Source organism: Budorcas taxicolor, chromosome 5, assembly GCF_023091745.1.
Source record: "Budorcas taxicolor isolate Tak-1 chromosome 5, Takin1.1, whole genome shotgun sequence".
Lineage (NCBI taxonomy): Eukaryota > Metazoa > Chordata > Mammalia > Artiodactyla > Bovidae > Budorcas > Budorcas taxicolor.
In genome coordinates, this window is record NC_068914.1 from 150,603,301 (window position 1) to 150,623,286 (window position 19,986).

Consider the following 19,986-nt stretch of genomic DNA (forward strand, 5'->3'; position numbering starts at 1 on the left):
GGGACAGCGTTGAAGACCATCGAGGAGGAGAAAGCCTTAAGAGGGGGCTTGGAGAGAAGGGATCACCCTCCCTGAGATGGAAGGGTGGCAGAAGCAGGGGCTTTAATAACAGCTGACAGTTATTAAGCAGCTGAATATGAAGTGTTAGTCGCTCAGTTGTGTCCGATTCTTTGTGACCCCATGGACTGTAGCCCACCAGGCTCCTCTGTCCATAGGATTCTCCAGGCAAGAATACTGGAGTGGGTTGCCATTCCCTTCTCAAGGGATCTTCTTAACCCAGGGATTGAACTCAGGTTTCCTGCATTGCAGGCAGAGTCTTTACCATCTGAGCCACCAGGCAAGCATCTATTGTGCACCAATTTCTATTGTAAGTGCGTGTGTTTTAACTCATCTCACCCTCAGAACAATGCTGTAGAGAAGTTCTATCATTAACCTCATATGCAGATGAGGAGACCAAGACAAGGCGGGTACCGAGGAGTGAGGCAGAAGTAAGGAAGGAGGCTTCCTCCAGGCAGTGAGACCAGGAGGGTGGGGGTGAGCTCCTCTCCAACACCAAGGAGACTGGAAAGATTGGAGATTGGAACAGGCTTAATCACCTCAGGAGGAGAGCATCCAGTTAGAATAGTTTCCCAGTTGTTTTTTAAAACAAGGAAACTTTTCCCCCTACCCTCCACATCAGATCTGATGGCATCCTAACATAGAATTAGACCAGATCAGAGCTCCATTTGGAGTGTAAATTCCATGCCCAGCCTTCTCCACTTGCCTCCTGACTCCAGGGTGGCCCTAGGGGTGCCTGATGGGGCCCTGAGGCTCCTCAGAACCCAGGAGAGAAACACAGGGTTTCTGCAGGACCAGACTTCTTCACATGAGCATCTAAGCCAGCAGCCTGTTTTCAGGGGAATCCTCTCTGAGAGGGAGACACAGGTAGCTCTTCCCCCAGGCTCTGTAACCCCTATTCCTTGGCAGCAGGGGGGACACGAGGTATCGAGGGTCCTCAGCCTCCGGGGTCTAATGCCTGATAATCTGAATGGAGCTGATGTAATAAGAACAGAAAAGTGCACAATAAATGTAATGCACTTGAATCATCCCAAAACCATCCCCCCACCCCAGTCCATGGAAAAGTTGTCTTCCACGAAGCTGGTCCCTGGTGCCACAAAGGTTGGGGACCGCTGGACTAGATGACCTTTAAAGCTCCTCCAAAGGAGACTGGGCAGAGAGTGAGAGGGAAACAGAGGCTGGAGAGAGGGAGGCCCACCTGATCGTGCAGCCCTGGTCTGACTTGGGGTGGAACACAGAGCTACGGGCCCCCTAGACCAGGGTGACATTTCTGTAGCTTTCTGCCCCTGGCTGCTGAGACATCTGTCATCACTTGCCTTGTTATTAAGACCTTTTCAAAGCTTTCTGAGGAGGAGGTACAGTTGGCAGACTGCACTGAGGAGCAAAGGAAGTCCACCCTTTCCTTCTTGCCCTTGGCCTGCAGGAGGGGCGGGGGCTGGGAGGAGGAAGTAGGGAAGGCACCTGGCAGTCTCTGCTGGCCATGACCTGGGGCCGCTGAGTCCCTCAGTTTCCCAGACCAATAGCAGTAATAGACTTCCAAGGCGGCGCGAGTGGTAAAGAACCTGCCTGCCAAGCAGGAGACGTAAGAGACGCTGGTTCAATCCTTAGGTCAGGAAGATCCCCTGGAGGAGGGCACAGCAACCCATTCCAGAGTTCTTGCCTGGAGAACCCCATGGACAGAGGAGCCTGGTGAGCTACAGTCCATGGGGTCCCAAAGGGTTGACAGGACTGAGCGTCTTAGCACAGCACAGTCATGTTTGTGCGTCTATGCTGGGTTTATTAGGTTTCTTCCAGTGCAGTTTTGCATTTAAGTCTTATTGAATCCCCACAAGTCAGTGAGATGCGCAGGGCAGGGATAAGAGCCTGGTTTACAGTGCTCTGACAGGTTTACAAGGTGAGCCTGGCTTACAGTGCTGGCCCAGGGCCAGCGTGTGGAAAGGGGCCTGGGTCTCCATCACCAGATCCTGCGCTGTTGCAGCTGCACTTCTTGGAACATCCCCCCAACCCCCACTGCAGGGCCCCGGGCAGCATTTTCCCAGCTCAATCACCCCCACCCCCAACTTTCTCATTGTCCTGCTTTCTGGCCCCCTGGCCTCCTTTGGCTCAGTTGCAAGCCATCTGGTCTCTGAAAATCCAATCTAACAGTTGAAGAGAATGAAAAAGTTGGTGTTTTTTCCTGCTGCGTGAGGGCAGGGGGATGGTTAATAATTAGGTGACCCGGGGGCAATGGGAGGAGTGAACTTAGAAATTATTCTCAAGACCCCTGATGAAGTATCAGGAACTGAGAAGGGGAAGAAAATATTTTGGTCTTGAAAAAATCAGCCATATTAAGATAGTTACATAAAATAAAATCCTCCCATATTTAAACGTGTAGGTTGTGATTTTTGACAAATGTCTACTGCTATGTAGCTACTTCTCAAGTGATGGAATAGCTCCACCACCCCATGACCTCTTGTTCCCTTCAGCTTGAATCTCCCGGCTTTCGTGTCACTGAAACTGGTCTGCTTCCTGTCATGATGGATTTGCATTTTCTAGAACCTCATTCGCATGGAATCATGCAGTGTGTGGACTTTTGTGTCTGCTGTCCTTCACTTACTGTAAGGCTTTTTTGAAATTCATCCACTTGTTGTCTACATGAGTAAGCTTATTCCTTTTTACTGCTGAATAGTATTCCTTTGTATAGATATGCTACAATCTGCTTATCCATTTACCAATTCATGGACGTTTAGGGTTGCAGGGTTTTCTTTTCTTTAACACGAGTCTCTCTCCCTTTTTTCTAAAAATACTGCCTCTACATACATTTAGAACACATGGTCCATATGTGTGCAGGGTACATCATTTACTCAACTTACTAAGGCTTGGTGTGCACATGTGTTTACTCTCCTTGGATTAACTCTGAGCCAACTCCATCCCACTCCTACTCCTCTGACCAGGGCACAGGGGCTCACAAAGCAGAAATCACTTTTTTATTTTATTTGGTTGCACAGCATTTGGGATGTTAGTTCCCCGACCAGGGATCAGACCTGTGCCCCCTACATTGAGATCTCCAAGTCTTAACCACCAGAGTGCCAGGGAAGTCCCTGGAAACCCTCCTATTAGTCACACAACTCAAAAAATGAATATTTGAACCCAAACACTTATGTAGATATTTAACCTTTTTACGTATTTTATTTGATTGTAGTACAAACACACAATGCAAGATCCACTTGCTTAACAGATTCCTGGCTGTACATTGTAGCTACTGGCGCAATGCTGCACAGCAGCCCTCTAGGAAAAATTCATCTTGCATGAGTAAAACTTTATGTCTGTTGATCAGCAATTTCCCTTTTGTCCCCTCCCCTCCCCCATCCCTGGCAACCACTCTTCTAGTCTCTAATTCTGTGAGTTTGACTATTTTAGGATCCTCATTCATAGAAGTGGGATCATGCAGTATTTGTCTTTCTGTGACTGGCTTATTTTGCTTAGCATGTCTTTAAGGTTCATCCACGTTGTCAGATACGGCAGCGTTTCCTTCTTTTTTGTTGTTCCCATTTTTTTAAATTTATTTTTCTTTCAGCCGCAGCACATTTGTGGGCTCTTAGTTTCCCAACCAAAGATTGACCCTGAATCCGCGGCAGTGAGAGTGTGGAGTCCTAACGAATGGATCGCCAGGGAATTCCCAGAATTTCCTTCTTTCTAAAGGCTGAATAGATTCCACTCGTATAGAAGGCATTGTCTCTATTTGTTCGTCCATCTTTCGGGCTGTTTGTGAATCTTGGCTTTTGTGACTAGCGCTGCACTGAATGACGTGCTGTGCTGTGCTCCGTCCTGTCTGACTCTTTGCGACCCCATGGACTGTAGCCCACCAGGCCCCTCTGTCCATGGAACTCTCCAGGCAAGAGTACTGGAGTGGGTTGCCGTTTCCTCCTCCAGGGCTGCGCTGAATATTGGAGGGCTAATATCTCTTCGAGATCCTGATTTCAATTCTTTTGGATAAATACCCAGAAGGGAGATTTCTGGATCATGTGGTAGTTCTATTTTTAATATTTTGAGAAACCTCCATACTGTTTTTCATAGCACCATTTTTTTCATTCCTACCAACTGTGTATAAGGATTTTAATTTCTCCACATTTTCCCCAATGTTTGTAGTCTTTGTCGTTATTTTTTTTTTTTTTAAGAATAAATATCCTACCATGTGTGAGGCAACAGCCCTTTGTGGTTTTGATTTGCATTTTCCTGATAGTTACCTCGAGCATCTTTTGATATACCTGTGGGCCATTTGCATGTCTTCTCTGGAAAAATGTTTGTTCAAGTTTTTAGCCCACTTTTAATTGAGTTACTAGGTTTTGTTGCTATTGAGTTGTAGGAGTTCTTTCTGTATTTTGGAAATTAACTGCTTATCAGACATATGGTTTGCAACTATTTTCTCCTGTTCTGTAGGCTGCCTTTTCACTCTGTTGATTTTTTTTTTTTTTTTTTTTTTGCAGTGCGGGAGTTTTTTTGGTTTAATGTAGTCCCACTTGCCTATTTTTACTTTTGTTGCCTGTGGTTTTGGTGTCATATCCATGAAGTCATTGCCAAGACCAATGTCATAAAGCTTTCCCCCTAGGTCTTATGCTTAAGTCTCTCATCCATTTTGAGCTGATTTTGTGTACAGTGTAAGATATGGGTCCAAATTAATTATTCTGCATGAGGGTGTTAAACTTTCCTGATACCGTTTGTTGAAGAGATGATCTTTTCCCTGTTGTGCCTTCTTGGTAACCTGGTCCAAGGTCAACTGGCAGTGTCTGTGTAGAGTCGACAGCTGCTTGCTTCTGGGAATATTTGCAGCTGTGAACAGTTTCATGTCAATATGTGTTTTTATTTATTTGGGGTGAATACCTAAGCATGCAATTAGTGTTAGTCATTCAGTTGTGTCCGACCCCTTTGCGGCTCTTCACTCTGTAACCCGCCAGGCTCCTCTGTCCGTGGAGTTTTCCAGACAAGAATACTGGAGTGGGTACCCATTCCCTTCTCTAGGGGATATTCCTGACCCAGGGATCAAACCGGGGTCTCCTGCAATTGCAGAAACGTCCTTTACTGTCTGAGTCACCAGGGAAGCCCCAGGCATGCAGTTACAGGAGCAAACGGTGTGTGTTTTAACTTTATGAGGAACGGCCAGAGTCCTTTCCCAAGAGCTGTGCCGTTTTACGTCTCCACCAGGAGTGTGAGAGTCCCAGGGGCTCCACACTCTCCTCAACTCTTGGTGTTGTCAGACTTTTGAACTTAGTCCTCGCGGGCGTGCAGTAGTGTCTCATTTTGATTTTCTTTTGCATCTCCCTGATGACTAGTGAGGAGAAGGCAATGGCACCCCACTCCAGTACTCTTGCCTGGAAAATCCCATGGGCAGAGGAGCCTGGCGGGTTGCAGTCCATGGGGTCGCGAAGAGTTGGACACGACTAAGCGACTTCACTTTCACTTCTCACTTTCATACATTGGAGAAGGAAATGGCAACCCACTCCAGTGTTCTTGCCTGGAGAATCCCAGGGACGGGGGAGCCTGGTGGGCTGCCGTCTATGGGGTCGCACAGAATTGGACATGACTGAAGCGACTTAGCAGCAGCAGCAGCAGCAGCAATGACTAGTGATGTCAGTATATTTTCTTTGGAGAAGTATCTATTCAAATCTTTAGTACAGTTTTCTATAAAGTTGTTTGTCTTATTTTTTAAATTAATTAATTAATTAATTTCTGGCTACGCTGGGTCTTCATTTCTTGTCTCCAGTTGTGATGAGCAGGGCTACTTTCCAATTGCAGTGAGTGGGTTTCTCCTGCTGCGGTTTCTGGGCTCCAGAGCACAGGCTCAGTTGCTGCGGTGCACGGGCTTAGTTGCCCCGAGGCGTATAGAATCATCTCGGACTAGGAACCAACCCCTTGTCTCCTGCATCGACAGGCAGATTCTTTACCACTGAACCACCAGGGAAGCCCCTAATTACTGAGTTATAAGAATTCACTTTTCTTAACAGTGTCTTTCAAAACAGAAAATTTCTTTTTATTTCAATGAAGTCTAATTTATCAACTTATTTCCTCCATGGTTTGTGCTTTTTGTATCCTATATAGGAGATCTCTGTGTCCTCTAAGTCACAGATTTTTTCCTATGTTTTCTTTGAAACATTTTATAATTTTATTTATAAAATCATTCAGTTCAGTTCAATTCAGTCGCTCAGTCGTGTCCCACTCTTCGTGACCCCAAGGACTGCAGCACGCCAGGTCTCCCTGTCCATCACCAACTCCCAGAGTTTACTCAAACTCATGTCCATCGAGTCAGTGATGCCATCCAACCATCTCATCCTCTGTCGTCCCCTTCTCCTCCTGCCTTCAATCTTTCCCAGCATCAGGGTACTTTTCAATGAGTCAGTTCTTCGCATCAGGTGGCCAAAGTATTGGAGTTTCAGCATCAGTCCTTCCAATAATCTCCTGTAGGATAGACTGGTTGGATCTCCTTGCAGTCCAAGGGACTCTCAAGAGTCTTCTCCAACACCACAGTTCAAAAGCATCAATTCTTCAGTGCTTAGCTTTCTTTATGGTCCAACTCTCTCATCCATACATGACTACTGGAAAAATAAAATCACTAGGTCTGTTTATAAAATTATTACATCTGTTACTTTAGGTCTGTGATCCAGTTAGTATTAATTCATGTATCTATGATGTAAGATATGGATTGAAGTCCATTTTCCTGCATATTGATGTTCAACTGTTTCAGCACCATCTGTTAGAAAAGTTATTATCCCTTACTGAATTATCTTGGTACTTTTACTACAAATCAATGTACCAAGAATCAGTTGAAGTTTGAATCTATTTCTAGCCTCTGCATTTGGTACAACCAATCTGTATGTCTGTCCTTATGCCAACACCAAATTCTCTTAATTTGAGCAGCTTTAAGTCTAGAAAACACGCAGTGGAAGTCCTATAACTCGTCTATTTACTTATTTATTTGTGGCTTCACTGGGTCTCCGTTGCTCTGCGGGCTTTTCTCTAGTTGCAGTGAGCAGGGGCTGCCCTCCAGTTGCGGTTCGCGGGCTTCCCATTGTGGTGGCTTCTCTTGGTGTGGAGCCTCGGGCATGGTCTCTAGGGCTCTCGGGATTCTGTAGTTGTGGCACGTGGGCTCAGTAATGATGGTTTGCAGGCTCTAGAACACAGTCCCAGTAGTTCTGGTTCACGGGCTTAGTTGCTTCACGGGCTTAGTTGCTCCATGGCATGCAGAATCTTCCCGGACCAGGGATTGAACCCGTGTTCCCTGCACTGGCAGGCGGATACTCAATCACTGGACCACCAGGAAGTCCCTATAACTTGCTCTTATTTCTCAAAGTTGTTGGCTTTTCTTTCTCGGTTCTCCTGCTGGGTGTCCCCTCGTCTGTCCGTCTGCTGCCGCTTCACCCGCTGCAGGACCACACGTCTCATCAGTCCCCTCAGTGACTCAGCTGTGTTTATGGCCGAGCCGTGGAGTCCTGAGTCTGAATACAGATGTGGGAGGTCGTGGCTGGGCAGCCTCTCCTGGTTCGGGGCCTGGCCGGGCGACGGCCTCATTAGCTCTTGGCATTTGGGGCTTCCTCTCCCTCCGGCCAGCTGGCCTCTCTGGTCTCTGACTTTCCCCTGGCAGTACTGCCTCTCTCTTCTCCACTTCCCAGCTCTTTTGAAATAAGAAATGGGGTCCTCTTCCAGATGAATCCCAGCTTCCCCTCTTCTTTCAGGCCACGCTGCCTCCTTTTTAAATTTTTCTGAATTTCCTCTGTGCTGAGAGACACACACAAAACAGCCTCAGTAAATCAAGACAGCGTCTGCGTGCTCAGTTGCTCAGTCGTGTCCGCCTCTGTGCGACCCCGTGGACTGTAGCCTACCAGGCTCCTGTGGCCGTGGGATTCTCCAGGCAAGGACACTGGAGTGGGTTTCCACTTCCTCCTCCAGGGGATCTTCCTGACCCCGGAATCAAACCCAGGCCTCCCACATTGCAGGTAGATTCTTTACCATCTGAGCCTCTATGAGCACTTTGCATCTTTGCATATGATTAGCCAGAAATGTTCACTGCATGCAATTCTGTGCATCTTGGATGAATGGAGCTAGTTCTGCCTTGCTAGCCAGACCTCAGTGGGCGGCAGGGCCGTGGAGGACTAACTGTGATCGTGACAAAAGTCAGAGCTGAAGAGATGGTACATCCACGTGGAGGCTTCTGCTGCGGGGACCGGGGTGCCGAGGCAGAAGAGGTGGGAGGGCTGCGAGCAGGAGATGGTGTCTGTAGCGGCGCACGTCCTCTCCGGGCAGCGTCTGGGACCTCGGCGTTCCCCGGGGGCAGGACGCCGCGCGGAGGCGCCTTGCGGCCGAGGGCGCTGACCTTCTCCCTCTGCTCTGCCCTCAGGAATGAGACCGTGCTGCACCAGTTCTGCTGCCCAGCCGCTGACGCCGAGCAGAAGCCCGCCTGCTCCGACCTGGGCCCCCACAGGTGGGAAGAGCCGCTGCGCGTCCTCCCCTCCCCCCTCACCGTCCTCCACCCCCAGCAGAGCACACACCAGGGCCCCGCTCTGCTTCCTCCTCCCTAGTCTCGCGTCTTGTTTATTTGTTTTTACCTCCTTCCTCATGTTTCCATCTCTCCTTCCTTCTTCCAGACGCCAGATGAGCCATTGCTGACGTTTAGATCGTTATAACACTCCTGTTCAAATCCCAGATCTGTACTCGCCCCTACTAAACAGCCTATGAAAGGTTTACCTGCTTAAACATCAGGGGAAATTAACTTGATTCTGTCTACATGTCTTAGTGGTGGGTTGTCCTGCACCAAAATGTCCCCAACCAATAAAAGGACCCATACTGCCTTTCTTACTCAAGACTTGCATTTTTCTTCATAATTTTTCTCCTTCCACGAAGGAGCCAAGATAGCTTTTGATTTTTAGGCTTGTCCACCTCCGCTGGGTTGGCCGACCACCTGGGAAGGGGGGGAGGCACTGAGAAGTCAGGGTCCTGTCCAGACTCTCCTCCTCGCCTGTCCTGGGTCCTTCAGGACTCGCCCTCTCTCCCCCCATCCTGCCCTGCTCTCCAGCATCCTCCCCTCACTGTCCTCCCCCAAGCCCTCCGTCTCTCCTCCTCCCCCCATCAATATTCTCTCCCTCCCTCTCCACCTGGAGCCGCCCCCTCTGTGCTGCTCACACTTTGTCCTCTTCTCTTTCCCCCAAGATTTCTGTCTCAGTTCAGGACCTTTCTCTTTCCTTTGCTCAGCCTTTACTTCCCTGGGGGTCAGGACACTCAGACTCTGGCGTGGAGTTGACCCCATCTGCTGTCTCCTCTTGTTGGAGTGGACTTGGGCCAGTTCCTTAACTCCTCTGGGCCCCAGTTGCCCCATCTGTATGAAGAAGGGCTGTTCTATGTAGAGAACAGCATGATGTACCATCTCTCTGAGCCTCTGGGCTGCTCACAGCCCAGATGGGCTTTAGGTCTGTGTGGGAGGGCAGCAGAAGGTTCTGGGCTGTGAGCACCCAGGCCTAGACCTGCACTAAGGGCCACTTCCCGGTTTAAGCCTCAGTGACCCCATGATCCTTCCGCCTTTATTCCTAGGAAAATAATGGGTAGCCATCAGAGGTGGTAGCTGGTGAGCTTGGCGATGGAAAACCTTCCCTGAAAGGTGTTATTGCTTGTTTTCCCTTTGTAGGAGTTGGGGGGTTTGGGAAAGGCAGGACTCTGGAGGGGGTGCAGGAATGGAAGTGGCGGGGGGTTGGGTTGGGTTAAATCAGGGGCCCACCTTGGGGTGCTCACCTCCAGGGCTGTAGGAGGCACGGTTCTTCCCGGAGGTGACCGCACTGGGGATGGAAGCAAGGGGAGGACGAGGTGCTGTGCTGATGCCCAGGGGACTGGGGGCCGGGCTCTGCGCCCAGGACCGCGGGAGAGGGCGGCCCCCTGGATCCCCAGGGGCTCCCTGTCCAGGGGGACGTGTGAGCCCCCACATTGGAAATGACCCTCCTGGAAACTGGAAGGAAGATGAGAAACGAGAGAATGAGACAGTGGGAGAGGACAGGAAAGAGGGCAGAGAGTTAGTGACCTGGAGGAAGGACGGGCAGGACCGTGCCCTGCCCCATGAGCGACCACTGCTCAGACACACGGCCGAGGGGTCCTCCTTGGCGGGGAGAAGAGAGGAGCTGTCTGGTCTGCCCGCCCTGCCTGTCGGTCCCTATCAGTCCAGTCCGCGTCTCTTATTGCCCCTCGAGCCCTGGCGCCAGTGAGGGTAGATGACCCAGAGCCCCCATGACGCTGGCGCCTGGGAGGTACCCAAGGATAGAAGTCATTTCTTGGGTCTTCCACGCCCCTTCCCTCAGCCCTGACTCCTGGTGGGAGCGGGTGGGAGACTGGGTCAGGGGGCGGGGCGGGAGAGGGCAGGGGGAAAGGCTTCTTTTCCAAGATGGTAGGAAATCTCTTATCTCAGAATCCCTGGGAGGGAGGTGGGAGGTTCTCTAAGTCCCCCAGGGCCTGTAAGCTCTGCCCGCTGCTGCCTCCCTGCCTGCCACTCGGCGCAGGGCCCGGGGAGGGGCCCCCAGGTGTGTCCCGATTGTCAACCACCGTCACTTCCTGCTCCCAGTTGTTCCAGTTGTCCTGTCTGTCTGGTTTGTAGTTTCCTGGAGTGTGTTTCTGTTTGTCTGTCCGTCAGTCTGTCTGATGTCAGTGCCTCGGCTTCTCTGGGAGGAGCCCCCGGATGTTCAGTAGTTATGTGTCAGTCTGTCTGTCTGTTCTTGGCTTCCTGGGGAAGTCCAGCCCAGATAAGTTTCCTCCCATCAGACACCCAACATGCCTGTTCCCAGCTCTGCCCGGGACCTTCCCGACCCTTCCCTTCCGTTTAGCCTCCAGAGGGGGTAGCCGACCACCACCCCTGAGCCTCCCTAAGGAGGTGCTGAGGTCAGAGACGGGGCTGAGGCGAGGATACAGGTCACAAGGCCCCTTGAGCCACCCTCAGGAGACCCCAGTTTGGGCTCCAAGACAGGCCAGGCTGCCCCCACCGCTCAGCCTGGGTTTTCACCGGCTCAGCAAGATTCCAGTACTTTGGCTGCCTGATGTGAAGAGCCGACTCATTGGAAAAGAGCCTGATGCTGGGACAGACTGAGGGAAAAAGGAGCAGAGGGAGACAGAGGATGAGATGCTTGCAAGGTATCACCGACTTAACAGACACGAACTTGAGCAAACTCAGGGGGGTAGTGGAGGACAGGGAAGCCTGCTGTGTTGCAGTCCACGGGGTTGCTAAGTACTGGACTTGACTGAGCGACTGGACTTCGATGGAACAGCAGCAAGGCTTCGGCCGGTGGGCCTCCTCTGGGGTCTCCAGGGAGAAGCTGGATGGGCCTTATAGGAGGCCCAATGAAGACTTCACACCATCAGTCACAGCTCAGGGTCAGGGTCTCCGGTATGTGAGTGCAGGGCTGGCCACGAGGCCCCTTACCTCCCTCCTCCAAATATGGCTCAAGCCAGCAGTGATCCGGGTCAGCAGAGTGAGGTGCTGTTCCCCCCACCACCAACCATCCCCCCAGCAACCATCCCTACCCAAGCTGTAGGACTGAGCAGGAGTCCTTTTCTGGAGCTGATGGGCGCATCCTGGGGACGGGGGTGGTGGTAGGGCAGATGATGGCCCATAGCCCCTTTGATCAGATGTACAGAAAAGAGCTGCTGGAGCCTGAGGTAAACCCTTGGTCCAGGGGAGACCCTTGCCCCCTCCCAAAGCCCCAGTCCTGGGGGTGCAGGGGTGCGAGCTCAGCCTTGTCCAGCTACCCCGGGGGCAGCTTTGGGGTTGAAATCAGGGAACCTCTCTCTTGGAACCCAGAGCCTGCCCGAGAGTGATGCTCCCAGAAGTGGGAAGATTGGGAGGCTGTGGGTGGGGTGCCCTGGGGTGGTTACGGGGGCCACAAGGCCTCTGAGGCTGGACCACCCATCCCCATGCCTAGGTTCATGCAGCCTCGAGCGTGCATCCCACGCTTCCCAGGTGGGAAGCAGGGCGATCAGCCTCCAGGGCAGCGAGTGGCGTGCGAGCTGGCTCTGCCCCTCTTCCTCATGTCCCCCCACTGCCAGTAATGACAGGGCTTTATTCTGGGCGACTGAACGGGACAGTGATTGCGGGCCCTGCCCTTCTTCCCACAGGCTCCCCTCCCTTTGGGGTGCTCAGTAACCTGGGGAACAGGCAGCCTCCGCCATCTAGAGAGAGAAATAGCAGCCCATTTGTCTCTGTGGGTGGCAGGGAGTGCCCCCCCCCAAGAGGAGGAAGACTGACTTCTGTTAGAGTGATGACAGGAGGTGGGGGCGCTCAGGAGGGGGTCCCTGGGCAGGAAGCAGAACCACCCCCTGCCCTGGGGGAGGGGCCGGGGTACTCTGGGCTTTGGTTCTCCAGCCAGGATGGAAGAGGCACTTAGTGTTACCTAATGAGCCAGGCCCCGGCACTAAGCAGCCCTGGTATTTTGTCTCCGTTCCCTGTGGCCACCTGCAGATGACAGCTTGGGGTGGAGAGAAGTTCCGGGTCTCAGCAGAGGGACCCCTGCCCACCAGTTCTGAGGCTGGAAGGTCAGCCCAGGCTGAGCTCCCGCAGGCGGCCGCGTTGCTCAGAACTGCCACTGGGGTTTTCTTCAGGAGTATGGGAGGGATCCTTCCAGCCACTGCATTCGACCCTGAATAACATCTATTTTCTCTGATTATAAGTTATACTTGCTAGTTGTTGGAAATGTGGAAAAAACAGAAATATAAAGAAGAAAATAATGGAACCTGGTCGTATAGAATTAACTGCTGTTAATGTATTAGCGTGCAACCTGCCAGGGTTTATTTTTCTAGGCTGGAATTTATATCTCCCTCCACGAAAGAAAAAACGATTCTGTAGTCTACCTTTTCTGCTCAGGGCACCATGGCCACAAGAGAGCCTGCCCTCCCCCAGCCAGTCCCTCCCTGTACCCCTCACTCCCATCACCTGCCAATCAGCCAGGCTGGGGGCCCTGCTGGGGACCCCTGAGGAGGAGACACCGGCCAGCAGTGGTGTTGCAGGGGGAGCCCCATGTTAGCATCCGCCACAGTGGCCAGAGGCCTGATCAGTGGACCAGCCAGAGTTTACTCAGCGATTACGGAGTGATTGAATTCTCAGTCGATACAGTTTAGGCTTCAAACAGGTGGGCTCAGGGGCCCCGGGTCCTATGCCTGCTCCACCCATCACACATCAGGCTCCCAGGCTGCCAGGAACACTGCCCCCAACCCCTCCGCATTCTGGGACTTCAGAATTGCTTGCTCTTCCCCAAAGAAGCACAGAAAGGCTTCAGCTTCTGTCACTGCACGGGTGGGGGTGGGCCCACCCGGGGTGGGCCCACCCCACCCAGCTCCCAAGCTCCAAGGTCTCCACATCTTTAGGCCAGGGTGGCAGTGGGCAGCGGCAAGGCCAAGGGGAGATTGTCTGATGTCCTCAGAGTCCAGAGATTCGATTCCAGAGGCCTTTGCAGGGGTTGGGGTCTGGCACCCTGAGCCAGGGCTGTGAAGACTGCCCCCTGCAATGTGCTATCCTGGAGCGGAGCCTGGGTGGGAGTCCTGGGGGTCGAAGACCACTGTCTGCTGTGGGTGCAGCAAACTGCACATGGTGCAGAGCAGCGGGCGTGGGGAGGGGCTGCTCATCCTTATTTGAGCTCCTGTCTTCTGAGGGTTCCCAGCTTGTCACAGGAGAGCCCATCTTGGCTGACTCCATCCCCGAAGGTGGCCTCAATGGAGAGGGCAGAGAATTTGGTCCCAGAGCCAGAGACGGTGGTCTTCCACCCCCAGACCCCCTGTCATTTTACCCCTCTGTGCGCTCAGTGCCCCTGAGTCTTCCCTGCCGGAATCCGGGGGCACAAGAGACGGAACAGATGCCGTCTGGGGGGGAGTGGTTCGCTGGGTGGGGGCGGTGCCCCTAACTCCAGTGGGCATCAGGAAAGTTCTGTCCTATGCTGGTGTCTGCCTTCTGCACGGACTTGTGTCTGGAGCAATCTCCCGTGTGCTTCCCGCTCAGGCCTGGCTGTCCTCTAAGATGGTCTCTCCTGCGACCTGGGTAGTCACGACGGATGCTCAGCCCCGGGGCTGCTTCCCTGGGAACCAGGCCAGGCTGGGCCACCTCCAGACAGGCTGCTGGATGTTGGAGCTGGTTAGAGAGCCCCTGCTCCCTCTGTGACTCTGTTTTGTGTTCCCCACTCACTAGAGGGAAGGAGAATGCTAGCTGTCCTGTGCTGAGAGCCTGCTGTGTGCAATAGATACAGGTATGATTTAATTCTCATGGAAAGCTTATAAAATATTGTTGTTCCATGTTACTTATACACGAGGCTCAGAGATGATGAGTGACTGGTCCCTGGACCGGTCGATAGCACAGTTGGGATTTGAACCACGTCCGTTGTGGCTTCTACCACTGGCGTCAGAAGACAAAGGAAGGAAGAGATTCGTTGGTGCAGGAAGTGAAGTGTGGTCCCCTGAAACTTTGTCCACCTGAGCGCCTGGCCTATGGTCCAGGGAGTGAGAAGGTAGGGCCCTTCCCAGCCTCCTGCTTCCCCTGACCCTTGAGCAGGAGGTTCGTGCAACCAGACTGAAGAGGGAAACGTCCAAGGGATACTTTTAGAGGATAAAAGCTCTAAGCTTTATTATTTTTTTTCTTTTTTTAATTTTATATTTTTACAATACTGTATTGGTTTTGCCATACATTGACATGAATCCACCACAGGTGTACATGAGTTCCCAACCCTGAACCCCCCTCCCACCACCCTCCCCATATCATCTCTCTGGGTCATCCCAGTGCACCAGCCCCAAGCATCCTGTATCCTGTATCAAACCTAGACTAGCGATTCGTTTCTTACATGATAGTATACATGTTTCAATGCCATTCTCCCAAATCATGATTTAAGCTTTATTATTTAAAGAAATGAACATGGGAGTTCCCTGGTGGTTAGGGTTCTGAACTTTCACACCATGGCCCAGGGTTTAATCCCTGGTCAAGGAACTGAGATCCCACAAGCCATATGGCATGGCCGAAAAAAAAAAAAAGAAAAGAAATAAACATAGCTAAGATAATACTTTCAGAACAACAAAATGAAAGCTACCACGAGGACCAGCTTTTATTCATGCAGAGCTTTGTCCAGTTTTAGAGGAAGAAACAAATTGTTGCTCCATTTGCTGAAAACTTCTTTTTTGAATATTATAGAGGTTCTCTTTTCACTTCCAGGAAGGGAAGGCCTAGAGATTTCTCTAACTTCACCACTTCCCATGCTATTGTTTTCTCCTCTGAAAGGTCATCTTTACCTATTCATATATCTTTTAACCCATAACGTGACCATGAAAATGACTTATCATTCCAGTAAGTGTTTCTGATGGATAACAAAAAGGGTTTCAAATCCATTTAATCGGACTCCAAACGAGGAAACGATCTTAATCTATGTAGTGAGAGGAACTGCATCCGATCAGGCGTTCTTAAAGAATTTACTGCCTTTGAGAGGCCGTAAGACAGATTTTTACAGATTACATTTGCGGTGATTAAGAAGCAAAGCAAGGGACTTCCCTGGTGGTCCAGCTGCTGAGACTCTGTGCTCCCAAAGCAGGGGGCCCAAGTTCCATCCCTGGTCAGGGGACTAGATCCCACATGCTGCAACTAAGACCCAGCACAGCCAAATAAGTAAATGTATATATATATTTAAAAAACAAGGAAGCCAGCTGTCTGTGAAGGACGATGTTTTTCGGTCTGGAACCGAGAGAAGGAGGGGAAGACAGAGAAAGGGGTCTGTGGACGTCAAGGTGGTGGACACACAGGGTGTAGGCTTCTACTGTCTGCAGACGGGAGATGGAGGAGACCAAAGTGCCTTGTCCTCTGGACTCAAGCCGCCTGATGGTGCTGGTGCTGACCTCCCCCAGAATAAGACAAGCCACCCCCTTCTCCAGGCCTCAATGTCCTTAGCTATCACACACGGGGGTGGGAGCGGGCAGTATGAACACTCTAGTCCCCAAGGCTCCTCCCCTAGAGAGATTCTACCTGAAGGTAAGGCGCTGCCTTGGCTGGAGGAGGCATCCATATGGAGGGACCAGGAGCATTTACAAAGCAGAACAGATCAGGGTGGTGTGACCCAAACAGGAGACCCCGGGTCAGGGTTGGGAGGTGGAGGGAGCACTTATATCAGAGGAGCCTCAGCAGGCTGACGGTGGGATTTCTCTCTCCATCTCACTTATTGAAATTGTTAGTCACTCAGTTGTGTCCCACTCTTTGCAACGCCATGGACTGCAGCCCACCAGGCTACTGGAGTGGGTGAAGTGAAGTGAAGTCACTCAGTCGTATCCGACTCTTTGAGACCCCATGGACTGTAGCCTACCAGTCTCCTCCGTCCATGGGATTTTCCGGGCCAGAGTGCTGGAGTGGATTGCCATTTCCTTCTCCAGGGGATCTTCCTGATCCAGGAATCAAACCCAGGTCTCCGACACTGCAGGCAGACGCTTTACCGTCTGAGCCACCAGGGAAGCTGGGTAGCCATTCCCTTCTCCAGATGGTCTTCCCAGTGCAGGGATCGAACCCGGGTGTCCCGCACTACAGGTAGACTCTTTACCGTCTGAGTCACCAGGGAAGCCTCATCTCATTTATTGTGAAAATACAAAGGGAGGTTTTAAAGGAGACCTACTGAGAGCACACACAGTTCAGTTCAGTTCAGTTCAGTCACTCAGTCGTGTCCGACTCTGCGACCCCATGAATCGCAGCACGCCAGGCCTCCCTGTCCATCACCAACTCGGTGATGCCATCCAGCCATCTCATCCTCTGTCATCCCCTTTTCCTTCTGCCCCCAATTCCTCCCAGCATCAGAGTTTTTCCAGTGAGTGAACTCTTCGCATGAGGTGGCCAAAGCATTGGAGTGTCAGCTTTAGCATCAGTCCTTCCAATGAACACCCAGGACTGATCTCCTTTAGGATGGACTGGTTGGATCTCCTTGCAGTCCAAGGGACTCTCAAGAATCTTCTCCAACACCACAGTTCAAAAGCATCAATTCTTCGGTGCTCAGCTTTCTTCACAGTCTGACTCTCACATCCATACGTGACCACTGGAAAAACCGTAGCCTTGACTAGATGGACCTTTGTTGGCAAAGCAATATCTCTGCTTTTCAATATACTATCTAGGTTGGTCATAACTTTCCTTCCAAGGAATAAACCTCTTTTAATTTCATGGCTGCAGTCACCATCTGCAGTGATTTGGGAGCCCCAAAAAATAAAGTCTGACACTGTTTCCACTGTTTCCCCATCTATTTCCTTTCATGGGACCAAATGCCATGATCTTCGTTTTCTGAATGTTGAGCTTTAAGCCAACTTTTTCACTCTCCTGTTTCACTTTCATCAAGAGGCTTTTTAGTTCCTCTTCACTTTCTGCCATAAGGGTGGTGTCATCTGCATATCTGAGGTTATTGATATTTCTCCTGGCAATCTTGATTCCAGCTTGTGCTTCTTCCAGCCCAGTGTTTCTCATGATGTACTCTGCATATAAGTTAAATAAGCAGGGTGACAATATACAGCCTTGCCGTACTCCTTTTCCTATTTGGAACCAGTCTGTTGTTCCATGTCCAGTTCTAACTGTGGCTTCCTGACCTGCATACAGGTTTCTCAAGAGGCAGGTCAGGTGGTCTGGTATTCCCATCTCTTTCAGAGTTTTCCACAGTTTATTGTGATCCACACAGTCAAAGGCTTTGGCATAGAGAGCACACACAGAGCTGAGCCACAAGGGAAGTCCCTTAGGGTGGTTGGGAGGATTCAATGACGTCATGTGTGCAAAGGTATCTGGTTTATAGTAGGCACTCAATAAATGCTAGCTTTTTTTTTTTTTTTAGCATGAGGTATGTGCCATAGAGGGCTTCCTTAGTGGCTCAGATGGTAAAGAATCCACCTGCAATGCAGGAGACTCTGGTTTGATTCCTGGATTGGGAAGATACCCTGGAGAAGGGAATGGCTACCCACTCCAGTATTCTGGCCTGGAGAATTCCATGGACAGAGGACTCTGGTGAGCTGTAGTCCATCCATGGTGTCACGAAGAGTCAGACACAACTGAGCAACTAACACACACACACACACGTGCCATGGCCCAGAGCTGTCTTTCTTTTAAAAAAAAAAAAAATTAAAAAAAAATTAAAATTTTATTTGGCCATGCCACAAAGCACGTGGTATCTTAGTTCCCCAAGCAGGGAACAAACCTGTGTCCCCTGTACTGGGAGCTCAGAGTCATGTTCATTGGGAATTCCTGATGCTAGCTGTTATAAAACTGGATTTTTTAAGAGCAGAAAGGGAGAAATCAGCTGAGATCTAGGAGTTCCACGAGAAGGCTCAGGCATGACTGGGAAGTACTTAGAATGGGCCAACGCTTTCAGCAGATGAGGTCCCTGCAGCAGAGACTCTAGTACAGCAAGAGGAGACACACAACTCTGGGTCTTGCTCTCGGGTGCTGAGCTGTTCCCTCCAGGGAGGGGGCCCAGCTCCTCCTCTGGACGGCAGGCAACTGGCAGGGAGGAGGGGGCCATGTTCAGATGTTTCTACTCCAGCCTGGCCCATGATACATGGAGACTGGAGAGAGAGAGCAAGGGTGAGGGACTCAGAACTGAGAGACCAGCTGGGGGAAGAGATCAAAGGAGCTAAAAGCCCTGATGAATGCCGATCAAGCAGGACCAGCGGGCCCTGAGAGCGGAGTTTCTAGATGTCAGGGCAGGAGAGGAAATGATTTAACCGAGCACCGGGCTGTCACAGTGCAGTGAGGCTGTGATTAAGCGTACAGGCATTTTATCAGGGAAATCACACCAGCTGACAGTCTGGCCTCCTTCTGTCCTAAGAGCAGGAGACACTTTAGCCCCCGCAAGGACAGGTTTGTGGCCTGGGGCTGACCCCTGCCCTGCTTGGAGTGCGGGGCTGGCTTCCCACAGTGGGAGCTCTGGGGCTTCCTCCCAAAGCTTTTGTGTCCTGCTTCCCTTTTCACCCAAACAGCTTTGGAGATGACCCAGGAAATCCACGGGCTTCCCTATAGCTCAGATGGTAAAGAACCTGCCTGCAATACAGGAGACCGGGGTTCCATCCCTGGGTCAGGAAGATCCCCTGGAGAAGGAAATGGCTACCCACTCCAGTGTTCTTGCCTAGAGAATCCCATGGACAGAGGAGCCTGGCGGGCTACAGTCCATGGGGCCACAAAGAGTCGGACACAAATGAGAGACTAAACAGAACTACTCAGTGCAGCCGTCAGGTGACGGTGGGGTATGTCAGGACAGACTGCAGGCCATGTTTCTGGAGCATCATCCTCGGGGCAGGGAACTAGCTTCTGGGAGGGGGTTGGGCAGACACAGGAGAAAGCCCAAGGTGTGTCCTCGGGCTCAGAGAAGGCCAGGCTTGTGACTGTGTGCAGTGTGTCAGGCAGTGAGCTTGGAGGGTGTCCTGAGAGCTTGATTTTGCTACCGGATCCACACCTACTGGGGAGGAAATAAAACACTCAAAAATATTAGGCTTCCAGTGGCAATAAGATCGCATCACTGGTGTGGCCCAGCCTGTGAGTCTGTGTGGAAGATCCTGAGGAAACTTCTAGATGTAGACCTCCTCCCCAGTGGGCACCAGGTGCTGGCATCTCACCGTGAGGGGCTATGTTGCAGAGACAGTTTCCACACTGGACTCAGGGGCCCACCCTGAGTGGCACCCTGGGCTTGGTTCTGTGGAGGACATAGGCCCAGAGGACTGTGATGCCTTCAACAAGAAACCCCTCCAGACAAACCAGCCCTTCCAGACCCTTCTGGAACAGTCGTGCAGCCAAATCCTGGAGTCTCCACTGAGCAGACAGGAGAGGGAGTAACTTACTCTCTCGGGGGTCCGTTGGAGGAAGGGCGGCCTCTGCAAGTGGACAGCAGGGAAGACCCAGCCGCCCTCCTCCAGGGCCTCCTCCTGCAGGCCCCGGCTTCCAGCGTGGATGACGGTGGT

General features: G+C 51.4%; 1 protein-coding gene across 1 annotated transcript in view; it reads left to right on the forward strand.

Annotated features, from left to right (window-relative positions):
• IQSEC3 (IQ motif and Sec7 domain ArfGEF 3) overlaps positions 1–19,986 on the forward strand; it is an 86,496-nt gene that overhangs the window by 21,473 nt on the left and 45,037 nt on the right. The window contains exon 2 of the mRNA XM_052640472.1: positions 8,426–8,509. Within this exon, the coding sequence (XP_052496432.1) occupies positions 8,426–8,509 (84 nt within the window). The remainder of the gene's footprint in view (positions 1–8,425; positions 8,510–19,986) is intronic.